At 57.8% G+C, this 25,733-nt stretch overlaps 1 protein-coding gene across 1 annotated transcript; it reads left to right on the forward strand.

The window, feature by feature from the left end:
* Positions 1-5,141: 5,141 nt before the first annotated feature.
* NPEPL1 (aminopeptidase like 1) lies at positions 5,142-22,782 on the forward strand. Its single transcript, XM_032461437.1, has 12 exons — positions 5,142-5,418; positions 6,089-6,274; positions 6,793-6,963; positions 10,307-10,396; positions 10,859-10,940; positions 12,631-12,773; positions 17,445-17,522; positions 19,191-19,291; positions 20,015-20,138; positions 20,770-20,946; positions 21,446-21,556; positions 22,045-22,782. Exons 1-12 carry the CDS (start codon positions 5,269-5,271, stop codon positions 22,201-22,203), a joined length of 1,572 nt encoding a protein of 523 aa, XP_032317328.1. The 5' UTR covers positions 5,142-5,268; the 3' UTR covers positions 22,204-22,782.
* Positions 22,783-25,733: the final 2,951 nt, after the last annotated feature.

The raw sequence follows: 25,733 nt of genomic DNA on the forward strand, positions 1-25,733 counted from the left end.
TCCCCTGGGCGCCCCAGTTCCCAGCAAGCCCCCAAATAAAGTCACTTTGTGCATTTTTATTTCAGTTGACACAGCAAACCCTTGTGTCGAATACAAACAGAAACAGAGGAACCTAGACTCACATCAGATAGACAGACCACACACAAATGAAGCACACTTTGAATATATCAGTGGGATACATTCTAAGAACAACAAAAGAAGGAAGGAAGGGAGGGAGGGAGGGAGGGATCTTGAGCTTGATGTGGTAGGTGAGTTGTCAGGAGCGGAGGCTGTTTGGTGAGAATTGTAGGAAAGAACAACTGAGTCGCCCTAGAAAGCAAATGCTACTTCTGTCCCCTGAAAGGATCGGAAACAGTGGCGCCCGGAGCCGTGAACACGCCTGCTGTGCAGTTCTGGGTTTCTAAACAGGAAGTTCTTACTTTCTAAATAACCATTGCCCCGACCGAAAGGAGACAGGGTTCCTCGGAGAAACGGCTGACTCTGGGTGTGGGACAAGGAAGGAACAAAGTGAGCCTGGGGGTCCTCTGACTGTCCCAGAAAAGACACAAGTCTCAAAAACTGCAAGGAGCACGTGAAGAAGATACAGGAGCCGGCACGGTGGCGCACGGCGGCTTCCTGGGCTCACAGCCCTTGCGGCCATGCGGGCCCCGTTTTTGCTTTGCTCTGCTGTCACCACCTTGAAATTCTTGCTTGAAAAAGAGGCTCTGCATTTTCCTTTTCACCCCGGCCCCCACAAATGATGGCCCTCTTTACTCAAGAACACCAAGTAGTAAGTGTAGAAAGGGTGAGACAGCTAGAAAACTACCATGCTGCAACCAATACTTGATTCAGGCAGAGATCATGATTGGATTTGAAAGCTATGGGGGAAAGGTGGTCAGGAAACAGAACATTCTTATAGTCTCAGAGTGTCACTCCATGCATGATAAAAAGGAAACTGATTTCAATTCTATGTAAGTATAAAGGGGGACTGTTCCTTTCCCATGAAGTGGTCTGGCCGACCCCACTGAAACTAGGTAGCCAACTCTGGCCAGTGGCGGGAGACACCTAGGTTACGTGGCTCCTGATGGAGGCGCAGTGGGAAACACAACGTGTATTGTTGCCCAAAACATTTAACCCGAATCTAATCATAAGGAAACAATCAGATGGATCCAGACTGTGGGGCCTTCTGCGAGACATGTCGATGTTAGGACAGACAAAGGCAGGGATTGTTCTGGATTAGAGGAGACAGGAGAGACTTGACAACCAAGCAGAATGCCTTATCCTTATTTGGAGTCTGGATTTAAAAAGAAAAGGCCATGAAGGACATTTTGGGGACAAAGAAAGAAATTCAAATGTGGACTGGATACTGGATACTAGCATGGCTTGATACGACACTTCCATGGCTATAGTCACTGTGGGCTAGAGTTCCTGCTCCTAAGAGATACACACAGAGGTGTTGAGGGTTAAGGGTATGCAGCTAACTTTAAACGACGCAGAAAAAACTACCCAGGTGCGCACAAACACACACGCGCGCGCATGAACGTTGGTGAAGAGCATGCAAATGTTCATTGTACTGGTTTTTCAACATTTCCTTAAGTTCATACATTTTTCAAAGAAGTGTGTAGAGAAATGTGATTTTTATGGCAATCAGTCAATTTTCAATCCTTCGGGGAACATTTTGTGCAGATGTTCTGGCTGACACGTCTGATGCAGTATTTCTAAAAGGTAACTGGGAGGCTCCCTGACGTCCAGGCGTCGTGACAGCGGGCACGGACTTTACTGGACGCAGGCAGCCTTCAGGGACCTCACGCACGTGTCAGCCCCCTTCTTGGATGGGGGCTCACTGCCAGGCCAGCTGTTCCACGGAGCGAGGTCACTGCGGCCAAGCCTTCCTCGGGGCACCTGAGCAGTGATCTTTCTCAGCCAGGAGTGAGCCCTACCTTTACTTCACATTGGTCCTGACTGAGGTGCGTCCAGTGGCCTCCAGTTACCCACAAGGTCAAGTCCAAACACGATGGCTCAGCGTGTATCTCACACACACTTTACGTGCAGCCGCACAAGCTTCTGATGGTTCCAGGATGGTCCGTACCCGTTCGGTCTTTGGGTCTTCGTGTGAACGAGAACCTTGTCAGGGATCAGACTGCCCGGCACACATCGACCTGCCCTCAAGACCCCGCTCAAATGTCTCATCCAAATGCAGTCTCCTCCGAGTGACTGGATTTCTTGGTTTTCCTGCTGTATTTGTTCCCCCACCCCCACCCCTGCGCACACACACACATCCACCCCGTTGTATTCCCAAAGCTGATTTGGCCTCAGGCTCTTCAGAAGTAACACATAAGTGTACATTTCATATACCTAGAGCTGTCTACGTAATATGCCTTCAGAAATACGTTCTAGAATGTGAACTGTAACAAAAAAACTTCCTAAAATGTCCTGGCAACTATTCTGATTTCTTCCAGAAGTTTCTAGTGTTTCCCTCAACTCCCAAATTAAGCCTGAAGACCCAGTTGAGTTTGGAATGAGTTTCAAGTCATCAGAAACATGAGTTACTTCTTGGGTTGCATTAAAGAGCCGGTAAGTTGTTTTAAATGTTCATTTTTTAGAGAAAATTAAATCGAGGTGAATTTTTCATTGACAGTGAAATATATACTAAGCTGTGGATTAATACCATCATAAAAAATTGTCTAAACAAAGTGGGGCCCGTCTTATTTATGTTGAAGTCTGCAAAGTCTGCCGTGAAAAGTACTTTCCTGGAATATAGTTGTATCTGTCACAGGCTGCATCTTGAGGAAATTGGCAGGCGTTTGAAGTGGAATAATTCCGTAGTGTTCTGTTTAGTTTGGATTTCTTCGACTCAGGGGTGGCTTAAAACCAGAATCAGGAATATCTACTTCTAACAGGCATCTAACATTTTTTCTTGCTTTGTGTGTAGAAGGGTTCAATCAATGTTGGTTGAATTGAATTACCCTGTTCACCCTTTCTCGAGACCACTGGAGTCATTCAGTTTGTTCTTAAATATGGAAGAATTCTAAAAGGAAGGAATCTCCAAAATGATGTCTCTACCAACAGTGTCTCTCTCCCTCCAATTCCCAATTCCCTGTACACAAAACTGCCAGATCTGCCTTTTTTTAAACGTGGCTTGGATCTTCTCTCAGTTTGCAGATGTCTGTGGAGTGAATCAAAGACTCCCCGCTCCTCCACCACCACCACCCACTCCCTCTCTGGTCTCCAGGGACGCCCCCCTGCTCTGATGCTCTGGGTCCGTGCCTTCCTCCGGGGCTTCTCCCACCCGCTTGCCTCCCCCTGTCCTATTAGCCAGTGGAGATCCTACCTCACCCCCTGGGGCACAGCTTTCGTCCCTCACCCTCCAGGAAGAGTCCCCTGCCCCCCAGAGTGCCCCGTGCCCATCTGCAGCGTATTTGCAAACAGGAAAAAAGAGTGATAGATCTTCATCCATGCTCTCCGTTCCCTTTACAAATGTGTGAAAACATTCAGCTGCTGTAAAGTCTTTTGAGGAAAATAAGATCCAATTAGCGCTGACTTTTGTGTCGGGAGAGCTGAGGGTTTTGAAGGAATTCCTTTCACTCAGTCAAAAACTATTTTTTGAGCACCTGCTCTGTGCCAGGCCCTGAAGAAAAAGGCAGACAAAAAGACCTGCCTTCTGAGGGCCGCGGCGCTGGTGCAGTGGGATGCTTTGGGTGGCCTGCCCTGTGCCAGGGACCACGGCTCCAAGCTGAGGGGCAGAAGTGGAGGAAGTGGACCTGGAAGATGAGAGTGTGGCTCGTGGGTGGGAGGCCATCAGGGAGTCAGGAGACATGCTGGGGGGTCAGTGGCCCCGGTCTCAGCTGCCACACTAGGGAATTGGCTCTGTTGTTTTTTAAGATTGCTAATGAAGAGGAAATTCAAAATAGAAGAGGATTGGGCATGGAACTAGCTAGAGGTAGCAGAGAGGGTGCCAACCAAAGGCCCTTGAGCAATCAGGATGTGGACAGGATTGGGTAACAGGTTTTTTATTTTTAAATGATTCCTGGTAGAGCTTCCTCAACCAGGTCACCAGTCTCTGAACCTCATATCTGAGCTGCAGCGGGAGCCACGCTCACTCACCGTCCACTAGGCACCCCTCTACCTTCACTCAAGGCCCCTCCACCACCTACCACGTGCCCCACCCCCCTCTAGGGGACCCCGCCACTAGCCTTTCCTCCTCAGTGAGAGGTGGCTCAGGTGTCTTGTAAACCACTGGCAGCTTCCTGTAAAGGGGTGGGCTGGACAAAGCACTCCCCCCGCCCCCCGCCACTGCACTGACTAGGTGGTGTGATGCTTAGACTCGTAATTGGCCATCCCAGAAGCAGCAACCTGGGTGGAAACCCAGTTTCTGTGCCCTTCTCACACCCAGGACAGTGCCTGGCCAATAGTGGGGGCCCACAAACACTAAGGGACCCAGTAAGTGAGGAGGAAGGGACTGATGACCCTGCCCAGCATGCCAGAGGGGCCTCCTACTACTCAGGAGCTGGCCCCAATCCAAGAATCACCAAGCCCATCCAAACCTGACAGCGGGGCAGGGTGTGTGAGGGGTGGTGAGGACAGCCCCGGCAGCCAGGGGTTCCCCTGGACCACCAGTGGCTGCTCAGAGACCCCCAGGGGGCCTGCTTCTTCCTAGGGCTGGGCCGGCTCAGGGCTCATCCAGAATGTGGTCTGGTGGGCACTGCTGGGTGGATTTCAGGCGGGGCCTGCATCTGCTCAGGACCTTCCGAGGTCAGGGCCACCAGGGTCCTCGGGCAGCCTCCTGGGGTGAGGCGCTAGGGGCAGGGTGCCAGGGCCCCTTCCCGGAAGGGCTGTCTGAGAGCTGTTTCCTCACTTTGAGGGTAGGGCTCACTAGGGGCCTGCCCCCGGTTCAGGGCCTGGTCGGGGTGGGGCCTGCCGCGGTTTGAGGCCTACCGGGGTTTGGGGCCTGCCGTGCTTGGGGCCTGGTCGGGGCCGGGGCCGGGGCCGGGGCCTGCGCCTGGCCGGGGCTTGAGGCCTGCTGCCGTTTGGGGCCTGCTCCGGGTCCGGGCCTGCAGGTCCGGGCCGCCCGAGGCCGCCCGGCCCTGCCCTGCCCTGCCCTCCGCCCCGCCGGCCCGGCGCCCCCTCGCGCCCCGGGCGGGCCCTGCACGTCTCGCGAGCGGCCCGGAGCGGCGGGGGAGGCGGGGCCGGCGACCGGGCAGGGCCGGGGCGGCGCCGAGGCCCGGCCCGGAGCGGGAGCCCGAGCGGAGCGGGCGCAGCGGCCGGGGCGGGGGGCGCGGGCCGGCGAAGATGGCGAACGTGGGGCTGCAGTTCCAGGCGAGCGCCGGGGACGCGGACCCGCAGAGCCGGCCGCTGCTGCTGCTCGGGCAGCTGCACCACTTGCACCGCGTGCCCTGGAGCCACGTCCGCGGGAAGCTGCAGCCCCGGGTCACCGAGGAGGTGAGCGGGCCGCGCCGGCCGCCATGCGCCTCCCCGCCGGCGAGCGGAGGCCGGGCGGGGGTCAGGCCGGCGGGGAGGCCTCGGAGGCCCCGCCCGGCGCCCCCAGCCCGCCGCCCGCCCGCCGGCCGGGGTGCGCCAGGCCAGGCCGGCCAGCGAGGCCCGGGGCCGCCTGCCTCCCGAGCAGCAGAAGAGCGGGCGCCCGTCCAGCGCGCCGGCCCCGCCCGGAGAGGCCGCTGGCGCCCCGCACCCACCCGGGCCGCAGGCTCGCGGGCAGAGCTGGCAGATGTGACCAGGCGCTGAGGAACTGCCCTCGAGGGGCGGGGGGCCCAGGCGGCCTGCCTTCCAGAACCCTCGTGGCGGGGCCCACCTGCCCCCCGCTTCAGTGGCACCTGGCTGGTGCGGGTTTCAAGCGTTTGTAGCAAAGCAGCCCCCAAACTGGTCGTGTAAATCCCCACTGCTTAGTCCCACGAGGGTGGAAGTGTGCCAGCAGACACGCACGCGCCCGTCTCTAGCGAGGCGAGACGTGACACATCTTAATTAGGGACCGTGGGTGCCTCGGGGAAGCTGCAACAGTGCCCTTCCAGCGATGCCCAAGTCTGCACGCAGCGCCCCTGGTTTGCGGCCGTTTGAAGTCTGGTGTCTGTCTCTTGTCTCTCCCCTTCTGATCCAGCTCTGGCAGGCCGCTCTAAGCACGCTCAACCCCAACCCCACGGACAGCTGTCCCCTCTACCTGAACTATGCCACCGTGGCGGCCCTGCCCTCCAGGGTGAGCCGTCACAACAGCCCCTCGGCCGCGCACTTCATCACCCGACTTGTGCGGACCTGCCTGCCACCCGGAACCCATCGGTGCATTCTGGTGAGTGCTTCTGAGAGAGGCTGACCCTACACGTGGGCTCCGAGTGTGGAAGGTCATCTGGCCCCAGCCAGGGGCATGTGTCTCCTGTAGCTCAGCCCTCGGGACCGCAGAGCACTCAGGTGGACGATGTTGCCACAACTGGACATTGTCACCCCAGCTTTACAGATAGGGAAACTGAGGTCCCAGAGTCCAGGCCGTCCACCCCAGATCAGTTTGGGCGGCAGCTCTGAGGCTCACACCCAGGTTTCCTGAGCCCACGTCTGCTGTGCAGACCCGCACGTCCTGCTTTCCTGTCTCAGGAGTGGACCACATCTGCTCACGTTTTCCTTCTCACATCGTGGGACAGTGGTTCCAGGGAAGGCCCCTGGGATAATGGCTTTGTTGGGGCGTCTCCGTCCAAATTGTTTTCACCATGGCCTCCGACCCAGCTGTGGGGCCCTAGCACTTCCTGATCGCGGCTCCCATGGGTTGGCCCCTCTTCCCACCCCCTCATCGAGGCTGTGCTCTCTGTGCTGCAGATGGTCTGTGAGCGGTCTGATGCCTTCGCCTCGGCCTGCGCCCTGGCCCGCGCTTTCCCGCTCTTCACCCACCGCTCGGGGGCGACACGGCGCACGGAGAAGAAGACCGTCATTGTGGAGTTTTTCCTGGTGGGACAGGACAACGGGCCAGTGGAGGTGTCCACCTTGCAAGTGGGTGTCCCAGCGCCGCCCCCTTCCCCCCAGACCAGCTCAGGCAGCCGGAAGGGGTGTCAGGAGAGCTGTCTCCCACTTGCTGGGAAGGACTGGACAGAGGGATGCTGGAATTCTGAGAAGGTCCCCCAGGGCCGTCCCAAAGCCAGCACCCGGCTCCCTGCCCCCAGGGTGGTCTGTTCTCAGCATTCAGTTATGTTTGGCTAGTGCTGACCGAGCACCTCCCCGCGCCAGGCGCTTCCTGGTTTAACACTAGTCATCCACCTGCGTGCGCATCGCTTTACCCTTTATGGCACACTTTTACATCTGTTATTTCATTTGATCCTCTGAATAATCCTTTTGAGGCAAGATGAGGCTGGAAGTGATTCCACCTTAGAAGTCAGCTTGTATGGGCTGAATGCCAGCTTTCCTTCCCCATTGGACTGTCCCAGACCCGCCATCGGCGTTCTCTCGCCCTCTCTATCAGCAGCCCCACTCTGGCCGCCTTTCCCCTCCTTCACCCTTGACTCTGTCTCGGCCGTGAGCAGCCCCTCATCTTCTGTCCCCCCAACCTGGATCTGCAGCTGCTCCACCCCACCTGGATCCTTTCCCCTAGAAGCATACAGTGTACATCATCTCTGCCGTCCTGAGGCAGCTCTTTCTCCTTTCCTTCATTGCCCAGCTTTCAAACCCCGTGGTCTGATTGCTTTGCCTGTCTTAACTCCCTTGTCCCCCTCAGCCCACCAGCATCGAGTTCCCACCCGCTCTTCCTGACGTTGTTTTCCAAGGGCCACACCTGGAGCACACTTGCCATCCCTCCTCAAAGTGTACCCGCCCCACCCAGAGCCAACCCCTCCCCACAACCCCCTCCCCACATGTGCCCCCCCCCGCCTTCTCTGCAGGGCCTTTGTGCCCCCCTCCCCCGCCACCGGTGCATTCCAGCCTCACTCCCTCCTCCTTGAGTGCCAGGACCTGGTCTCATGAGTAATCCCAGAGAAGCCCCCTATATGATGAAGGACAGTGGTTTGGGGGGTCTCCTTGGGCCCTACATCCCATCTATCCTACTTTGCCCACCTGCACTGCACTGTTCTCCTGGACCACTGCAGCAACCTCCTAGCCTCCAGATGCCCCCTCCTGTTCCCACCTCCCACTGCCTTACAAAGGCACACCTGACCAGGTGAGCGCCTGTGTCTTCCCATTGCTCGTCGGGTATCAGGCACTGCCCCGACACACTTGTGCACACATGCTGAATTCTCACAACAGACCTAGGGGATGGGCCCCATTATTACCCCCAAATTGAGGCTCAGAGACAACAAGTGCCTCACCAGGGCCACGCCAGCAAGGGGCAGAGCCAGGTTTTACCTTCTGTGTGTCAGCCCTCTTCTGTTCTGCCTTGGATCGTGAGCACGTGAGGTTCTGACATCCCGTGTGGTCTTTCCCTCACCGTGGGAACCTCCTAGACCCTCTCCGGGTCCTGGTGCCCCCCGGGTCCCTGTGGCCTCTCTTTTCTTACTCCTCTGTAGCATTTAACGGGAGGATGTGTTACAGTTCTCTGCTGGACTTGAGTCCCTCGGACATCTCTGAATTCAGAGTCTAGCATGGAGCCTAGCGTACAGCAGGTGCTCACATAAAAGGGGATGGACTGAATGAATGAGTGGATGATCCTGCTTTTGTGATGCAGAAACGGAGGCATGATGAGGTGGGAGCCATCTCCCCAGAGGGGCTCTCCCCCCACACCCTTGGCTGCTGTGTGGAGGGGCCCTGAGCTCAGGGCTGCTGGCCTCCTTCGAGACGAGTTTTAGGACGCTGAGGCACTTTCCAGACAGCAGCCACGGGTCTCTGTGACTCCCACAGACAGGGACCCTCTTCCTCCTGGAGGAGAGCCCGCTGACAGGCAGCAGGGACCACACGACACATCTCATATCTGAGCTGTCAAGTCTCTGCTGCTGAGGCTCAAGGTTTAATTACCTCGGAACGGGCAGAGGCGGGGCTGGTGTTATCAACCCAGAGCCTGCCCTTTCCTGACCCCGCAGTCCTGGAAGAGGCGGTGATAAACTTGTTGCTGTCCGCACCCCCACCAAACCCGCACAGCTCTTCTCTCCCACTGTCACCTCTTCCCCGCGCTGGGAAGGGTGACCAGGCTTTGTGGGTGGGCGGCTGGGAGCCCTATGGGGCAGGAGGCACCGTGGGCAGAATGAGATGGCAAAGCTCGGGGTCAGGGCTGACATGGGAGTGGACAGAAGTTCTTGACAGAAGCTGCGGTAGGGCACGGGCAGCTGGTTTGGGGACGAGGCGACCTCTGCGTGTGCACGTGCGCCCGCAGTCAGCAGTGCCTCCTGCGGGGAGTGTGTCAGGCTCCCGCTCCCTCCTGGGCGCTGGGTCTGTGCATGCGGCCAGTCTGTGTCCCTCCCTCCACGCCCTGTGGCCAGAGCAGTGGTACATCAGATGACCAGGAAAAAGGGCCGGGGTCTGCTGTGACCCTCACATGGGTCACGTGAGAAACATTCCTCCCCAGTGGGTCCAGGGGCTTTTTCTTGGTTGGGAGGATCCAGAGAAGCTTCTGGAGGATTTGGCCTTTGAGACATGCCTCACAGGATGGCTGGGGTCCTGGCAAGTGGAGAAGGGAGGGTGTGTGGTCTGCCCAGGTCACCATGACAGCAGGACCACCAAAGTGGTCACTTGGACCACAGATGTTTCTTTCTCGCAGTCCTGGAAGCTGGAAGGCCAGGATCCAGGTGGGCTCTTTGAGGGACCTCTTCCCGCTTTCAGATGGCCACCTCCTCGCTGTGTCCTCTTAGAAGGGCGCTAATCCCATCATGGGGGCCCCACCCTCCTGACCTCATCTAAACCTGATGACCTCCCAGAGGCCTCCTAATACCGTTGCACTGGGGGTCAGGGCTTCAATGTATGAGTTTGGGATGGGGGGTTCTCAGACATTCAGTCCATCACAGAGGGCAGCACCTCCTCCTGAGAGAGGGTGTGGGATTGGCAGAGGCCAGAGGTAGTTCAGGGCCAGGTGGGAGGCCCCTGCCACAGAGAGAAGGACGTAGAGCAGGTGAGGCTTGGAAAGCAGGTGGGCCCTGCTTGGTTCGGGGGGAGCCGCCAGGCTGAAGGGCTGCTGTGTGATCCTGGAGCCGCAGTGAACTCTGTGTAGGTTGCTGGGGTGGTCCCAGGCACTGGGTGGTGGGGGTGGCACATGACCCTTGCCTCCCTTCCATCTGCTCTCACTGACCTGGCAGCAGCCCCACAAACTCGCCCCGGTGACAGGTGCCTCTGACATCTTTGTGTCCCTGGGGGATGGATAAGGAAGGAAGTCCCCCCACCTGGCTCCAGGGCCCTAGTGACAGCGTTTTGTTTTTCCCAGTGTTTAACAAATGCCACGGAAGGTGTGAGGCTGGCAGCCCGCATCGTGGACACGCCCTGCAACGAGATGAACACAGATGCCTTCCTCGAGGTTCGTGGCCCAGGGGTCCTGCCGGGGGTGGGGCCAGGCTTGGGATGGTGTCGACAGACCCCATGGAGAGTCAAGAAAGCTGGGACTGCAGGGGTTAGTCCACGGTGTCTGTACCTCGCCCAGGGAAGCCAGGAGCTGCTGCGGACAGAGTCGTGCATCCACCTTGAGCCAAGGGGCCAGCAGGCCTCAGCTGGGGGTTGGGGGAGGACAGAGCTGCCTCCTCCAGGCCCCTCTACAGGACTCCAGCCACGAGCTGCAGGAAATCGCAGAGTTTGGAGGCTGAGCCTTTTCTCTTGGGTTTAATCATGCTCAGAGCTGAGAGTAAAAGCCACTGGCTTCCCAGCCTGTCCCTCTCCCACTGCACAGGCATCTGCTCACCCCTGGCCCAGGCCCCGGCCTCACCCTGATTTAAGCCGTCTTCACGTGTTTTTGTGTTGCTGTTTTTTCCATGAACACATCCAGGAGATTAAGAAAGTTGGAAAAGATCTGGGGATCACCCCAACCATCATCCGGGACGAGGAGCTGAAGACAAGAGGATTTGGAGGTGGGTGGGGGCTGGTCCTTGCAGGTCCTGGCCTCAGGAGTGGCCCACGGACCTGGGTGGCAGCGTGGTGCTGGGCCACATGGTGTGTCACCCCAGCTTCCCCCGAAAGGAAACCAGCCTGTGTCCGACCCCAAGGCCAGACCCTGGGAAGCGGACCATCTCTGGGGGAGAAAGGAGGCAGTGGTTCAGATTCTGATTCAGATTCTGGAAGCTGCAGGATCCAAGTCCTTCCCCTGCCCGCTCTGCGCCCTCTCCAGCCTCCCTCGTGCTGCTGTCCAACTCAGCAGGACCTTTCTGTTCCTCGAATACACAAGTCCATGTCCACGTCAAGGCCTTGTACCTATGGCTCTTTCTATCTGGGATACTTCCCCCTAAGATATTCTCGTGGTGTGACCATCTTACCGTCCTCATCTCAGCCACCTCCTCAGAGAGCCTTGCCTGATTGCCAGGCCTGTCCTCCCCAACTTTCCAGGCACCAGGGTGTGGTGACATGTAAGACAGACGCTTTCAGTCTGTCTGGAGAAGGTCTCTGTAGTTGTTATCTGTGGCTGTGAAACAAATTACCCCAGAAAGTAGCAGCCGAAAGCAACACACATCCATTATCTCTGGGTTCTGTGGGTGGGGAATCTGGCGTGGCTCAGCTGGGTCGAGCCCACGGTCTCTCCCAGGCTGCGATCTACGTGTTCACTGGAGCTGTGGTCATCTGAAGGCTCAACTGGGGCTGGCGACGGGCTCCAAGCAAGGCTTACTCGCATGCTGCCAGCCGGCCTCCGGTGTCTGCTAGCCGCTCCCGGAGCAGCTGCTTCTCTCAGCTAGGTCCCGGAGCAAGAGCGCAAGAAAGAGCAAGTGAGATAGCGGCAAGGTCTCTTCTTATGACCCAGTCCTGGAAGTGGGCTCTCTATTTCTGCCACATCCAGAGGACCTGTGACACGCGATCCTGCCCACACTAGAGGGAGGGATCCACGTGGTCCAGAGTGCCCAGAGGCGGGCTCTGGGGGGACCATGTTAGAGGTGCCTGCCACAGACACATAGACCAGTTGCAGGTAGAGGAAGAGGCCATCCTTTGGGGAAAGCTTCACTGAGGAGGCCACATTTGCAGTGGGTCCTGCAGGATGAGTAGGAGTTTGTCAGGCAGCCATTACTGGCTCTTGTCTTGGTTGCTCTGATTGTTCAGTTTGATTATTGGAGGACCTTGAGGAGTGGGCTCTGCCCACAGCAAGCCACAGTTTTCTTGAGAAGATGGAGCATGGAAACGGACAGTGAGGCAGTGGTGGTAGCGAGCCAGTACAGGGAGTGCATTCTGAGTGCACAGAGGGGTCAGGGAAGGGAGGCGAGCGTGGGCTGGAGTGGCCTTGAAGCATTTTCAAAAAATCATTTCATTCTGCAGTGCTGTTCACTTCTTTCTGGGAATGATACAATATTTTTTTCTCAGTGGGTTTTCTTGCCTAATATTTTGCATAGAATTCATTTGCAGTCCCAGAGCATTGAAACTAATTTGCATTCTCCAATCCCACACTAGCCAGGGGGCAGGAGAGGGTGGGGAGCTCGGGCTTGGACCGCAGAGCTTTCCAGGAGGAAGCCGGCAGGCCAGCGGCAATTCTGGGGGGATGCAGTGTTTCTGGGGGGCTGCGGGGAGTGCTCTGCTCAGTCCCGCCTGAACCTAACCGATATGTCCCGGTGCTTACCCTAGGAATTTACGGAGTCGGCAAAGCTGCCGTCCACCCTCCAGCTCTGGCCGTCCTCAGCCACACCCCAGACGGAGCCACCCAGACCATTGCGTGGGTGGGCAAGGGCATCGTCTACGACACCGGGGGTCTCAGCATGAAGGGGAAGGTGAGCTGCAGGGCTGGCGCTCGGCGGGTCCAGGCAGGGAGGCCCCTTCTCAGAGGTGTTGAAGGAAGGAGTGAGGTTCCTGGGGCTCAGTGTTGGCGTGCCTCTGGCCTCCGGGTCCAGGAAGAGAGGCCAGGGGGCCCAGTCCCCTGTAAGAGGGAAACAATTCCATGCTTGCACTCCAGACAGGAGTCAGGAAACAAAATCGAGACAGGATGCAGTGAAAAACACAAAAATGTTTAAAGGGTTAGAAAACAGAACCCAGGGAGGCAGGGTTCAAGGAATCAGGGGTTCTGTCTGAAGAAGGAAAGGGTGTGGGGTGACGCCCACCATCCCTGCGACCGTCCGAGGTTCCCCCAAGAGGATGCTGGGTAGTGGTCCACACTGGACCCCTCGGAAAGCAGGTGCCCTGGTTAAAACAACAGGAGTGGGGACCTGGAAGCAAAGCTCCCGGGAGCGTTGCTGGAGGCTGAAATCCCAGAAGGCTCTCCTGCGAGTGACCTATTCAGTCCAGTGTCTCAGGAAGACGGCTCACGAGGAGCACCAGTCGTGGCCGGTCTGTGCGCCTCAGGGCCCAGCGCGGCTGGGGCCTGCTTTGCGCCGGCAGCCGCCACGGCACCAGGAGGAGGAGGATGAGTGTTCTCATCTGCTCGTCCCGCACGCTGGTGTCGAGCAACTTCTGTGTGCCAGGCTGGGCCAGGCCCAAGGGAACACTGGGAAGCAGCAGACTGGGAAGTTTCTGCCCCAGGAGCCCTGGAAGAAGACAATCAACCATCCCAGAGAGAGAGCTTTAGAAGGGAGAAGACGAGCCAAGCTCATGCGGAGCAGCCAGTGAAGACCGGCAGCCCGCGTGGCTCACAGACTTGTCCTGTTGGCCCAAATGGTGTTTTAAAATCTGGATTAGTTACCAACATTTAAAACAGGAAGAATTCTCACAAAACTAGATCTCTGGCCTTTCATAAATGCAGAGGATCTAGCAACACTGGTCCTGCGTTCCCACCTAGAGCTGGGTGGCGGCTGTCCCCCATGGATGTAGCCGACATCCTGCAGTTAACCGCAGGCCCCACCACTCCCTGTCGCCTCTCTGGCATTGAATCCCAACATCAGTTGCTATTTAGGGTAGGCATTATGCAGCTCCTTTCTGCACTTCTGGCCTGTCTACTTTATTTGGTACATAGAGTGGATGATCTTTTTTTTAAACATCTCTCCTCCTCTAAAGAACAAAATTATTTTCAAGACTAATCAGGAAATGAAGCAAATAGTCATTACAGTTTAGAAAAACAAACACCAATAGTGAATTCTCTTTTGTTGAATTCCAAACGTATCATACCAGTAAAAAAAAAAAATTATAGTAGATATAAATAAAGAAGTAATAGATTGACACTTTTAAATAGCACTGATGTAATTTTTAGCAGAAAGAAACTGGCTGCTGTTGGTCTGTTGTGGGCATGGCTGTCAGCATCCCAGCTCTGCTGCTGGGCATAGCTTCTGCGGACCCGTCAGTGACTTCATCACAGCCGGGCTTCTTCACATCCTTATGTTCACCAGACAGAGGTACCAGATTTGTCAGTCTGTGTTTCACTCATAGTTGATCCAAAAACACGATTAATTTTAATTTTGAAGAGTTTCTATCACATGAAGCAACCAATACAAATACTCAGGGAAAGCCTCTGATGTGAGGATCCCCTGGCTGAGAGCCGCTGAAACTCCCATTTCCCAAGAAGCTCCCGAACCTGTGATCGCATCTGCGTCTCCTGTTCTTTGAGATCAATTCCATCAGCTTTCAGGTGTCTGTGGAGCGAACGAATTTTCAACAGGACAACTCGAGCCGTTCGCAGGGACTGTGGCGAGAAGAAACTCGGTGCCCCGGCTGCCCTCAGAGCCAGCTCGGCTCAGAGCGAGGCCATGGTGGAGCCCCAGGCAGTTCTCAGCATCCACCGAGGAGTCGTGTTTCCAAAAGGAGAAGGAGTTAAAATAGGGTTCGAAGCTTTTGTTTATATGATTAGAACTTGCTTCAGCCACAGCAGGTTTCTTTGCGAGGAGTACCGTACCACTGAGGACAACAGACAAACTTAATTCTAGTTGGTTTGTTATTGTTTTCAGATTCTCCGCAGACGATGTGCCCTGTCTAGCTGTGCCAGGTCCCAGTCACCCCGGGGCGGGGGCTCTGGCCGGGAGGCGGCTGAGTCTGCCTGGTAGAGTCTTGGTCTCGTTTCTCCCGGAATGGATTGGATGCTTGTTCCGGGCAGTGGCTGGTTGGAGGGCTGGAGCAAGAATCAGGGCTTCCCGGGAGTCAGTCACTTTGCTGGTGACGCCACCTCCCAGTTTTGCAGGAACAATCACAGCTCTGTTTCCAAAGATTTACGAGGTAAATCAGGATCCGGTCTCAGGTGTGTTTGTCTCAGGACCTCCTCCACTCTGAAGTGTTGATCCCCAAGAGATTTTGTTTATAAGGCTGATGTCTGTGGATATTTACCCACTAGAAATTAAAACTGGGACATTTTAAAGATATTTATTAATTTGCTAAAAAGTAACAGTATGAACCCACTGCATGCTAATGTAAATAATACAATTTCATGAAAATAATTGTAGTTTCCAAATTTAAAAATATTAGTGAGAAGAATGACAGTGTTTTACATTTTTTCAGATCTCTTTGGTGTCTGCCTTAATAGAAGACAGCTGTGGTCACGTAGCTGCTTCCCCGTTTAGTCTGCTGTGCTGTGTGGTTTTAGCTGAACTATAAAAAGAAAATCTGGCCTCAGTCCTTTTGTAGTTGGAGAAGGGAGGAGCCTTTTGGTACCCTCTTCAGATAGCTAAGGACATTCTTTGCTATCACACCAAAACTTGACAGGTGGTGGTCTCCGAAGGCTTAGTTATAACGTGGAATCTGAAACCGTATCAGTGAACTCTGGTTCTCTGCTGCGTTAAAATCTCCTGGTCTGTCTTGAACTTTGAAGGCATGATTTTATATCACACGTGGGTCATTTGGAAAATACTGTTCCTCGAGTTATGCAGAACCTCCAGATTGTGACACGTTTCGTTGTGTAATTTTTTTAAAAAATCACACTTGTCAGTATCACCATCCATCTCACGTAAAAGGTCGTTGAGTACTGGGAAGCTGCTATGGAGGCAGATAAAAGGTTTCCAAAACTCTGATTTTGGTTTGAAAGCTCAGATTTTACCATCAACACCAGAAATGCCAACTATTCTCCTGGAGGCGAGAGAGGCTCACATTCATTTTTTGGAAAACGTCTGCAGATCCCTAAGTCTGGACTCCCATCACCTGTCAGTCGTCCCTCCAAGTAAAAATGGTGTTTGTGAGAACAGAGGCTCCAGCCAGGTGTCCGGGGAGCAGCAGAACCTTTCTGGCCCCTTCCGTCCCGTCACACAGTGTGGGGAAAGGCTGAGATTTTTGAGAAGTTTATAGTTTTATTGCTTCAGCAAGGAGATGCAAGTGAAACTGGCAACAACCTTATTTCCTGGAGGGCTGGAAATGAATCCGGCAACCGAAAGTTCACGTGGGCCCCGGCCAGGCCACAGCTCCAGCCACCACGGCCTCTACCCTGCTGGCACTCACGTCGGCCCAGTGAAGAAGGCGTTACCGTGGAAATCGTTTCTTTTATGAAAACAGGAATGACAGACAGGGGTCCGCAAAGCTGACACAGCCAGTCGAGCTGCAGCTGGGCATCTGCTCTGCCTGTGACAGGGGTCCCGCGGTTTCAGTGACCATCTTGAGCCACTTCCCGTCTGGCCTTTTGCAAGGGGTTTCGTTCTAGACCTGAGGCCCCGTTTTTCCATTTAAACAATCCTGCGGTTTCTCGCAGATTAGGTCAAAATAGACAGCTTATTTTCAATAGTGCTAGCTGGGTCATTTTCACTCAACTTAATTGTAAAAGCAGCTCGGTTTATATCTAAAAATACTTTCCATTAAAACTCGAAGCGTGTGTAATCCAATGAGGGTTCAAAAAAATCACCTGGTACATTTCAACCCCACATCTTTACATCTGATGACCTGTTGTTAATTTAAAATATGATCCTGTCAGTTAGAGTTGGCAGCCTACAAAATGTAAAAACGCACGGCTGCTCTCAGCTAGTTTACAGACACTCACGTTTGCCTCTGCTGCGGGAGGGCACCTCTGTCTCCAGCGGCCCTCTCATTAGACTCGTCACCCAGGAGACACGAACGGGGGGCAGGTGGCAGGTGTCTTCACAGCGGTGGTGGGATTAGTGATGTGACAGGGACCAGGGATGTTTGGGAAGAGTTCACATTAATCTGGACAGATTGTTCAAGACAGTGACGTCAAAGAGCTGCAGACAAACCCCCAGGGTGACTTGGTCACAGCCTAGGTGGCTGTGTCTGTGCAGGGGCCAGGCCATGGCGAATCTGGCAGCTCTGGGTGTCTCCCCCTCCCCTTCCCCCTTGCACAGTTCTGTTTGGTAACCCCCAAAGCCCTGCTCAAGCCAGAGGGGCCCCAGCACCTCTGGCCGTGGCTCCCTGTTGCCTCTGGAGGACCCCCGCGTGACCAGCACAGCTTCCTGGGCTCTGTGGGCGCTCAGGCAACCCGGCAGCGGGTCCCGCACCTCTGGGGCCCTGATGTGAGTGCGGGGGGCACTGTTGTTGGCAGGTCAGCATTGCTTACCTCCCTCTCTCTCACCCCTCTGTGCTGCCCGCAGACCACCATGCCGGGGATGAAGAGGGACTGCGGAGGCGCTGCAGCCGCCCTGGGGGCCTTCAGAGCCGCCGTCAGGCAGGTGAGCGGGCCCGTGCTCCGCAGGCTGGCAGGGGGCTGGGGCGCTCCCTGGACCTGAACCCCCAGGCTCGCCCCATCCTTCCTGGGTCTCCACAGCCTGGCACCTTCCTCCCCCGTCCACAATCCCACACCAGGCCCCTTGGGCCCCCAGAGCCTCCTGCCTTCTGCCGGCTAAGGTCATGACAGGCGTTTGCACTGAGGGGATCGGTCAAGGGCACCTGGGCATCATTTGTACCATTTTTGTAAAGTTTTTTGTAAAAATTATTTCAAAATGAAATGTTTTAACATTTTTAAAAGATGAGGATGCGCGGTCCAAAGGCAGGGTGGCGCCAGGTTCCAGGTGGCGATGACCCTGCAAACTACTCACCTGAAACCCTTCTGCCCGGACCTGTGCGTCGTCCCCACACCCCCATACCCTGCAGTGTGAGCCTCAGGGCCGCCTGCCCAGGGACCCCAACACGCCTCCAAGCTGCTGTGCCCTGTGGGGTCCCCACAGCAGCCCCGGCACCCCAAGAGCCTCTTAGAAGCACAGAGTCTGGCTCTGCCCAAACCTGTGGAGTCTGCGCTTGGGGGTGGGGCCAGCGCCTGGCTGCAGCCGGGGCACGTGGTCGGGGCCGGACAGGTCTGGCAAGCCTGGAGGTCTCTCCTCGCACTCTGCTGTCTGGCAGTTCTGTTTGGTAGCCCCCAAACCCTGCTCAAGCCAGAGGGACCCCAGCATGACCGGCAGAGCCTCCTGGGCTCTGTGGGCGCTCGGGCGCTTCCTTGCTGTTGCAAACTCCTCTCCTTCAGGGCCAGGCCCTGGGAAGACTTCAGGGCCCCTCCTTCACTGGTGAACTTCGCCTCTCTGGCCGCAGTGGCTCAGAGCCCCTTGGTGTTGTCAGGCCTGCGTTTACCTTTGCTGGGGGCTCAGCACCTCTGGTCGAAGAATCAACTGTTCCAAGGGCCAAGAGAGATGTGGGCTCTGACAGAGCTGTCTGACAGTGCCCTCGGGGCAGCCGGGAGGGCCATGCACGCTCCGGGTCAGGAGGAGGTGCATCGTGGTTAAGAGCTGGTGTCCGGGAGTAGCGGGAGGGCAGGGACAAGGGCGTGAGGGCTCCTCTCCCCTGCCACCACCCCCTGGCCCGGGCGCAGCCTGCTTGGGGTTTTCCGGGCACGTTCAGAGCCCGTGCCAGGAAGAAACTAACTGGGCCTGTTCAGGGCGCGTGTCAGTGTACACATGGCATGTTTTGGCATCAGAAAGCTGTAGCTTCTCACGTAGGTTTGTGAGGCCGAGCGCTTCCCTGCCCTGTGCATACAGACATGTGCAGCTTCATTCCTCAAGGTGATGCAGATCAGGGGTTTGTGCGGTGAGGGTCGCTGACTGCTGGCCACACATTGTGAGCGAGGCCCCGCTGAGTGGCAGAGTCGGGACTTGAACCTGGCGGTGCAGCCAGACTTCTGAGCTCGACCCTGCTTCGTGTGGGCTCTGGTCAGGGGGCCTGGGCTCCCAGGTAGGGCGAGCTGCCGCCTGGAGTCTCCTGCCAGGTCCGTGGGGAGTGGCGGGAGGCTGTGCCCTCTGCTCCCTGGGTCCCCATCTGGCTGGCTGTCCCAGGGTCGGAAAGCTGCAGCCCGTCCTTCCTCCCCCGGCACCACCGGCCTGTAACTGCAGACTCTGTCCTTGTCCTGCTAGGGCTTCAAAGACAACCTCCACGCCGTGTTCTGCTTGGCCGAGAACTCTGTGGGGCCCAATGCCACGAGGCCCGATGACATCCACCTGCTGTACTCGGGAAAGTAAGGCCAGCCCTCGCGGTGTCCCTGTCCGTGGGCTCGTGCCCCTCCTCCCCGGGGCCCAGCCACGCCTTTGGGTTGGCGGACTTCACCCTGCTCACCCCCCGCCAGAGCCACGTGCTGTTGGGAGGACCCCCGTGACAGGAGTCCCTGGGCCACGGGCCTCTTCCTCCCAGGGTGCCCGTGAGGCTGGGCCGTGTCCCTGGGTGAGATTGGGCTCAGGGACTCGGGGTCTCGGGGTCTCGGGACCTACTTTGCCTGAAGGGGACGGGCCTTTCCAACCTTTAGGCTCAGTGTTCTTTGGTGTTGGAATCTGTGCCCCCAGATTCCCTACTTGGGGGCCCTCCCTGCATCCCCTCCTTGAGCTCAGCCCTCGGACTGCTCCTCCCCAGCTGCAACAGAAAACACTCGAAGGTCACAGCGGGCGGCAGCTGGAGGAACAGGTGGTTCAGGATTCAGATAGGAGAATCCACTCGCCCCCACCTTGCACACAGGTGCCAGTCCCCAGGGTGGCCCCAAGAGGTGTTTACCGGGGCCAGACACTGCGTGCCAAGGGCTGGCAGTTCAAGCTGCCACACAGCCCAGCCCTGTTCTCCCATCATCCAGACGATGAGGGGCCCGGACCCTCTCTGCTCCTGATCCTGGTGCTGCATTGCCATAGTGGGCGGGGGTGGCCCTGCCTGGAAGGGGAGGCGAGACTCTAAGTGGGGTCTCTGCTCCCCCCAGGACTGTGGAGATCAACAACACGGATGCTGAGGGCAGGCTGGTGCTGGCGGACGGCGTATCCTATGCCTGCAAGGACCTGGGCGCCGACATCATCCTGGATATCGCCACGCTGACCGGAGCTCAGGTGGGTGGGCCCCTCGGCTGCAGCCCATGTGCAGCTGGAGCCCGTCAGCTCTGAACAGAGAGGGCTTGGCTGTCCGTTCATCTTTGTAACAAGGCTGGAGCTTGTCCTTGGGGCTCCTTAATGGGGCAAGTGAGGGGCCCGTGGACCCAGCTGGGAATGCAGGACAGGCCGGGGACCACCCCCGCCATGTGGTCCTGCTCACGCTCCTCTCTGTCTATGTCTATCTCTCTCTCTCCCTCTCTGTCTGTCTGTCTCTCTCCCTGTCTGTCTCTGTCTCTCTATTTCTTCCTATCTGTCTCTGTCTCTCTGTCTCTCTCTCTGTCTATCTCTATCTCTGTCTGTCTGTCTCTCTATCTCTCCTTGTCTGTCTCTGTCTATCTATCTCTCTCTGTCTCTCTGTCTCTTTCTCTGTCTCTCTATCTCTCCCTGTCTGTCTCTGTCTCTCTGTCTGTCTCTGTCTCTCTATCTGTCCCTGTCTGTCTCTGTCTCTCTATCTCTGTCTCTGTCTCTGCCTCACCTCTGGCTTCTCCACTTCTCTCTGCCCGTCTCCTGTCTTGGGCATTCCTCTCTCCTCCCTACCCCCAACTCTGTCCATCTCTCCCCGTGTCCCATCCATCCCCTCCTTCCCCAGGGCATTGCCACGGGCAAGTACCACGCCGCAGTGCTCACCAACAGTGCTGAGTGGGAGGCGGCCTGCGTGAAGGCCGGGAAGAAGTGCGGGGACCTGGTACACCCGCTGGTCTACTGCCCGGAGCTGCACTTCAGCGAGTTCACCTCAGCCGTGGCCGACATGAAGAACTCAGTGGCGGTAGGTGGAGCGGGACAGGCAGAGCCCTGCCTGCAGGGAGCCAGAGCGACCCCAGGAAACAGCAGCAGGGCAGACGAAGGTCCCCCACGAGGCCCCAGATCTGTGCTCTGGGGGGAGGGGAAGCGCCAAGCGGGGACATCCCTCTCCCTGGTCTCCCTGCCGGCATGTCCGCCATGGCAGGTGCCAGGTCTTCCTCCTGACTCTGGGGTCTGCCTCGGTTGCCCCCAGCAGCTCTTTGCTGGCTGCCTCTTTGCCCCAGGGTGAAGACAGACCCCTTAGCCCACTTGCAAGGCCCCCGGGGTCCTTCTCTGCTGCTCCCTGCACTGGGCCCTCCACCCTAGGCCCCTTCTTGCAGACACCAGGGGAGGTGGTCACTGAGGATGGTGGGGTGGGTGTCTAAATGGGCCCATGTGGAAGGCGCCCTGGGGGGAGGGAAGGCGCCCCTCCCGCACGCCCACATCACAGGGAGCAGAGGGTCACATCGGCCTCCTCCCCTCAGGACCGGGACAACAGCCCCAGCTCCTGTGCCGGCCTTTTCATCGCCTCGCACATCGGCTTTGACTGGCCTGGGGTCTGGGTCCACCTGGACATCGCCGCACCCGTGCACGCCGTGAGTCCGGGCCCCCTGGGTGTCCTCCGCCTTGTTGGAACTTCCTCAGCTGGCCAGCCCCTCCTCCCAACCCGTCCGCTCCCCGCTAGTCTGGCCGCTCCCACCCTCCCACGCCTTCACATCCCCCTCTGGTTCTAGAGCCACAGGCTGAGCTCATTGGAAATATTCTGTTTTGAGGGTCACACTGCCCATGGCCCAGCCTCCGGCCAGCTGTGGTCCCCCCTGACCTCTGGTCTCCTCATCCCTGGGAACAGTGTGGCTGCTGTGTGCAGTCCTTCCCCAGCCAGCCCGTCCTGGGCAGGAGGCCCAGGAGACGGGAGGGGAGGAGAATGCACAGGGCCCCGAGTGTAGCAGGACCGCGGAAGAGGGCCGTGGGGCATGTGGGGGGCGGACTCCTGGCCCTGGTCCCAGAGCCCCTCCCCCAGCCATGCGGGTCCCCCAAGCGGGTCTGGCTTGGCTGCAGAGGTTTCTACCTCCTTTGCCTACAGGGTGAGCGCGCCACAGGCTTCGGCGTGGCCCTCCTGCTGGCACTCTTCGGTCGGGCCTCCGAGGACCCTCTGCTGAACCTGGTGTCCCCACTCGGCTGTGAGGTGGATGCCCAGGAGGGGGACACAGAGAGGGACTCCAAGAGGCGCAGGCTTGTGTGACACCAGCCGCCCGCCCGGTGACACTGGGCTCTTTACCTCACTTTGCACTGATTAATTGTAAGCAATTGGAAGAGTATACCTTAAGATGAGCTTCAGTTTGTTTTGTTTTTAGTTGTCGTGGTGATGGAAACAGCTCCTTCTTAAGTCTTAGAAGACAGCTCAGGGTTTGGTGGGGCCCTGGGGAGGGTGAGCAGGCAGCACTGGGCTTCCTTCTGTTTGATTCCCGCCAGCTTCTGCAGACCGTGCTCCCCCACTCCCGGGGCCCCCGCATGACCTCAGGGCCCCAGGATGCATGGGTGGCCCTGACACTCTTGGCCAAGTGGCCCTTGGGCCTCCCACCCCTGCTTGGTGCCCACGGTGGGTGCCCACAGCCCCAGGCCCAGCACGTGGCACCAATGCTACAGGGAGCCCAGGCCTGTGCTCCAGCCAGGGCTGCCACTGCCTCCAGGCAGCCCACCTCTTTGAAAGGATGGAGGTGACTTGCTTCGGGGACCCATTTTTATGGAGCAAGAGGAATCTGTATTCTGGCCCCTTAGGATTCACTGGAGCTTGAATTAAACACAGCTAAACCACATCGCATCTTCGCCTCCGTCTCACTCTCTTTCCAGCCTGTTATAGAAAGAAGCCCCAATGCCTGCCCGTGAGGCTGAGGCTCTGAGCTGCCGTGCCTTCTCCCAGACCAGCATCCAGCTTTAAGGTGCAGCTTACCAACCTGGTCTTTGCAGATGAGAGCCCTGGGGCCCTTGGGGCCAGGCCTGCGTAGCCTAGGCCATCCTGGTTCCGAGGCTGCAGAGCGCAGCCTCCAAGGTGAGGCACCTCCAGGGCTTTCCCATGATCCTGCGGTCTGCAGGGAAGGCTGTCCTGACCCCCGAGCACATTACAAGGCATGTATTGTGCTGGATCAAGTATGTTTCCTTGGCACTGAAGGCCCCTGGGTATGATCCTAGGTGCTTAAAGGCAGGGACTGGCCAGGTTTCAGGGAGACCCCCTAACCTGGGGCCAGGTGAGACAGGCCTCCCCCAGTTTGAGTGAGAATGCAGGTGGGGCCTCTGTCCCCTCCTGTGCTCTGTCCCAGTGGGCTCTCTGGGCCCAGAGGAAGAGACTGGGAACTCAGGCCCCACCTGGCATGAAGGCGGCTCCCCACCCCACCTCCACTGGGGACAGGAGGGCAAGAACATGGCTGCAGGACACACATCGCCAGGCTGTGCCCTGGCTCCTGACCCCTCACCCCTGCCCAAAGGTCCCTTGACTCCAAGTCCCTTCCCCAGCCCTGAAAATCAAGGTGACTCTTTCTGGGCTTGATCCCAAGCAAATATTTATTAGCTGCCTGCTGTGTGCACAGCCCTGGCTGCGCCCGGAAAAGGCAAGCAGTGGCTCCGAGGCCCCGGCCCTGCCTGGGAAAACTGTGGCCCGACTTGTTAAGTTATGGTAATAGTGGTCACAAGGCGGTCAGTGGGCTGCGCAGCGAGCTGAGGAGGGGTGCAGTGGGGCCGGAGGGCCAGGAGCCTTCATGGGTCATTAGCTTGCTTAATGGCCTGGTGACAGGCAGCTCGCTCCAGCTTCGCTCTGAGAAGCCCTGGAGGCGCCAGAGGTCACCGAGGTGGTCCAGCCCCTTCTCCAGGCAGCTGGCACTGTCCGCTCCCCCCGCCAGAGGGCTGCAGGGTCCCAGTCAAGGAACAGAGGATGGACTGAGTCTCCCTTGTGCGGGCACAAAGGCGGCCTCAGGCCCGGGCACCCAGCTGGGGAGCAGCTGCAGGCTCAAGACCTAGCATCATGGGGACCCAGGGGTGGGGCAGAGGCCTTGCTTCTCCGAGGCCACAGGGCTCTAGGACATGATGGCTGCTTCCCCTGGCCCTACTGAAGCCCTGGCAACAGGGTCAGCAGGCGGCCAGCGGGGGGCAGGTGGGCACTGGTGGGTCCACTTGATCATGGTCTCGAGTGAATGGTATAGGAAGATGTCCGTGCAGAGCCTGAGCACATGGTCCACGTCGGGAGATTCGTCCCGATGCTGATGATGGAGCAGGTGATGCCGAGGAAGTGCTTGCAGATGAGCTTGACAGTGACCATCACCACCAACGTGGAGAACCCAACAATGCTGAGGGAGGTGGGTGGGCATCAGCACCCCTGTCCCCAGAAAGGAGGCTGCGGGCCCCCAACTCAGCCGGCTGAGATGGGGGAGCACATACTGGCCACTCACAGCCCCCGGGACCTCCTGTCGGTGGGTCTGAGGCCAGAGGGCAGGGGATAGGCACCCTGAGAGCAGATACCCGTCACCCTGTAGACAGGAACAAGGGGTAGGACAGTAGAAATGTCCCTTTCCGCCAGCAGCTTGTGTGACAGACAGTAACCACCGCCTTGGTGTATATCTGAGGTCAAGGGAGCAGGGGCTTGTGCCCCACCCCCGTCCTGGGGCAGTTCTGGGGAGCAGGGGTGAGAAGGGGCAGGAGGTTCTCAAGAGCCCAGGGTGGGAGGCAGGCTCCTGTCACTCATATCCCGCCAGGAAGCGCAGGCGCTAGGGGCTGACTTTGTTGTTAAAGATGACCAGCTCCAGGTCCTGAATGCAGACCGGCTCTGGTCACAGCCTGGCCGCCACTTCTGGACCAGCCACCACTTGGCTGCCGGGCTGGCCGCGGGGCCCTCCGCCGGCCTCAGCTGCTGCAGCCCGGCCGTGGTGTTGCGGAAGGCCAGCTGGCCCACGGCCCGTGGCCTGTTGGAGTGGGCTGTGCAGGAGAGAGGTGTGGTCAGCCACACCCCAGGAGAGGCAGCATCAGACCTGGAGGCGCGTCTGCAGGCTCAGGAAGACCCGGTGTCACCCAGGGAGACCACGTCAAGGGACTCGCCTCAGACAGGCCTGTGGTGGATGTTCAGGGGCTGCCTGTCGTCCCCTGGCTCCCAGGGGCGGAGGAGGCCCCGGACGGGCAGCATCCCTGGTTGCTGAGATCTCGGGCTCGGCGCCCACCTTGGAATGTCGGACAGAGCTGTCGCTTTCAGCCCTACCCTGAGCGGGGGCGGGACCTCACAATCCACTCCCTGGGCCCAGCTCCCTGTAGATTTGGCCTCCAGTGGGCGGGTCAGTCTCCAGCAGGAGGGGCAACCTGCAGGCCAGCCCATGCAGCAAGTGTCCCCACTGGTCCCCACGACCACTGGCTGAGCCCACCTCCCCTGGGACAGGTTGGGGGGGGCAGTCCAGCAGACACAGGTTAAGCGACCCGTCCAACTCCACCTCCCGTTATGACCCAGGTCACAGGAACCTGCCTGACGCACCACCCCCAAGCCCCGCCCCATGCCCGCCAAATGCCCAGGCATGTTTCTGGCTGTGTCATTCCGCCTTTCTGTGCCATGAAAAATGGGGAGAAATCGGCTCCTTTCAAGAAGCAACTCAAACAGAATGAAATCATTTCTATTTGGGGAATGCAGATGGGCTATTTGGTCATCTCAGAAAATCCCACCCACCTCATTGCTGCAGATTAATTATTCCAAGTGCTTCTCGGATGGGGGCTGGGGATCCCCCCAGGAAACCTCTAACGCTC

The sequence above is a fragment of the Camelus ferus genome, chromosome 19 (assembly GCF_009834535.1).
Source record: "Camelus ferus isolate YT-003-E chromosome 19, BCGSAC_Cfer_1.0, whole genome shotgun sequence".
NCBI classification, from domain to species: domain Eukaryota; kingdom Metazoa; phylum Chordata; class Mammalia; order Artiodactyla; family Camelidae; genus Camelus; species Camelus ferus.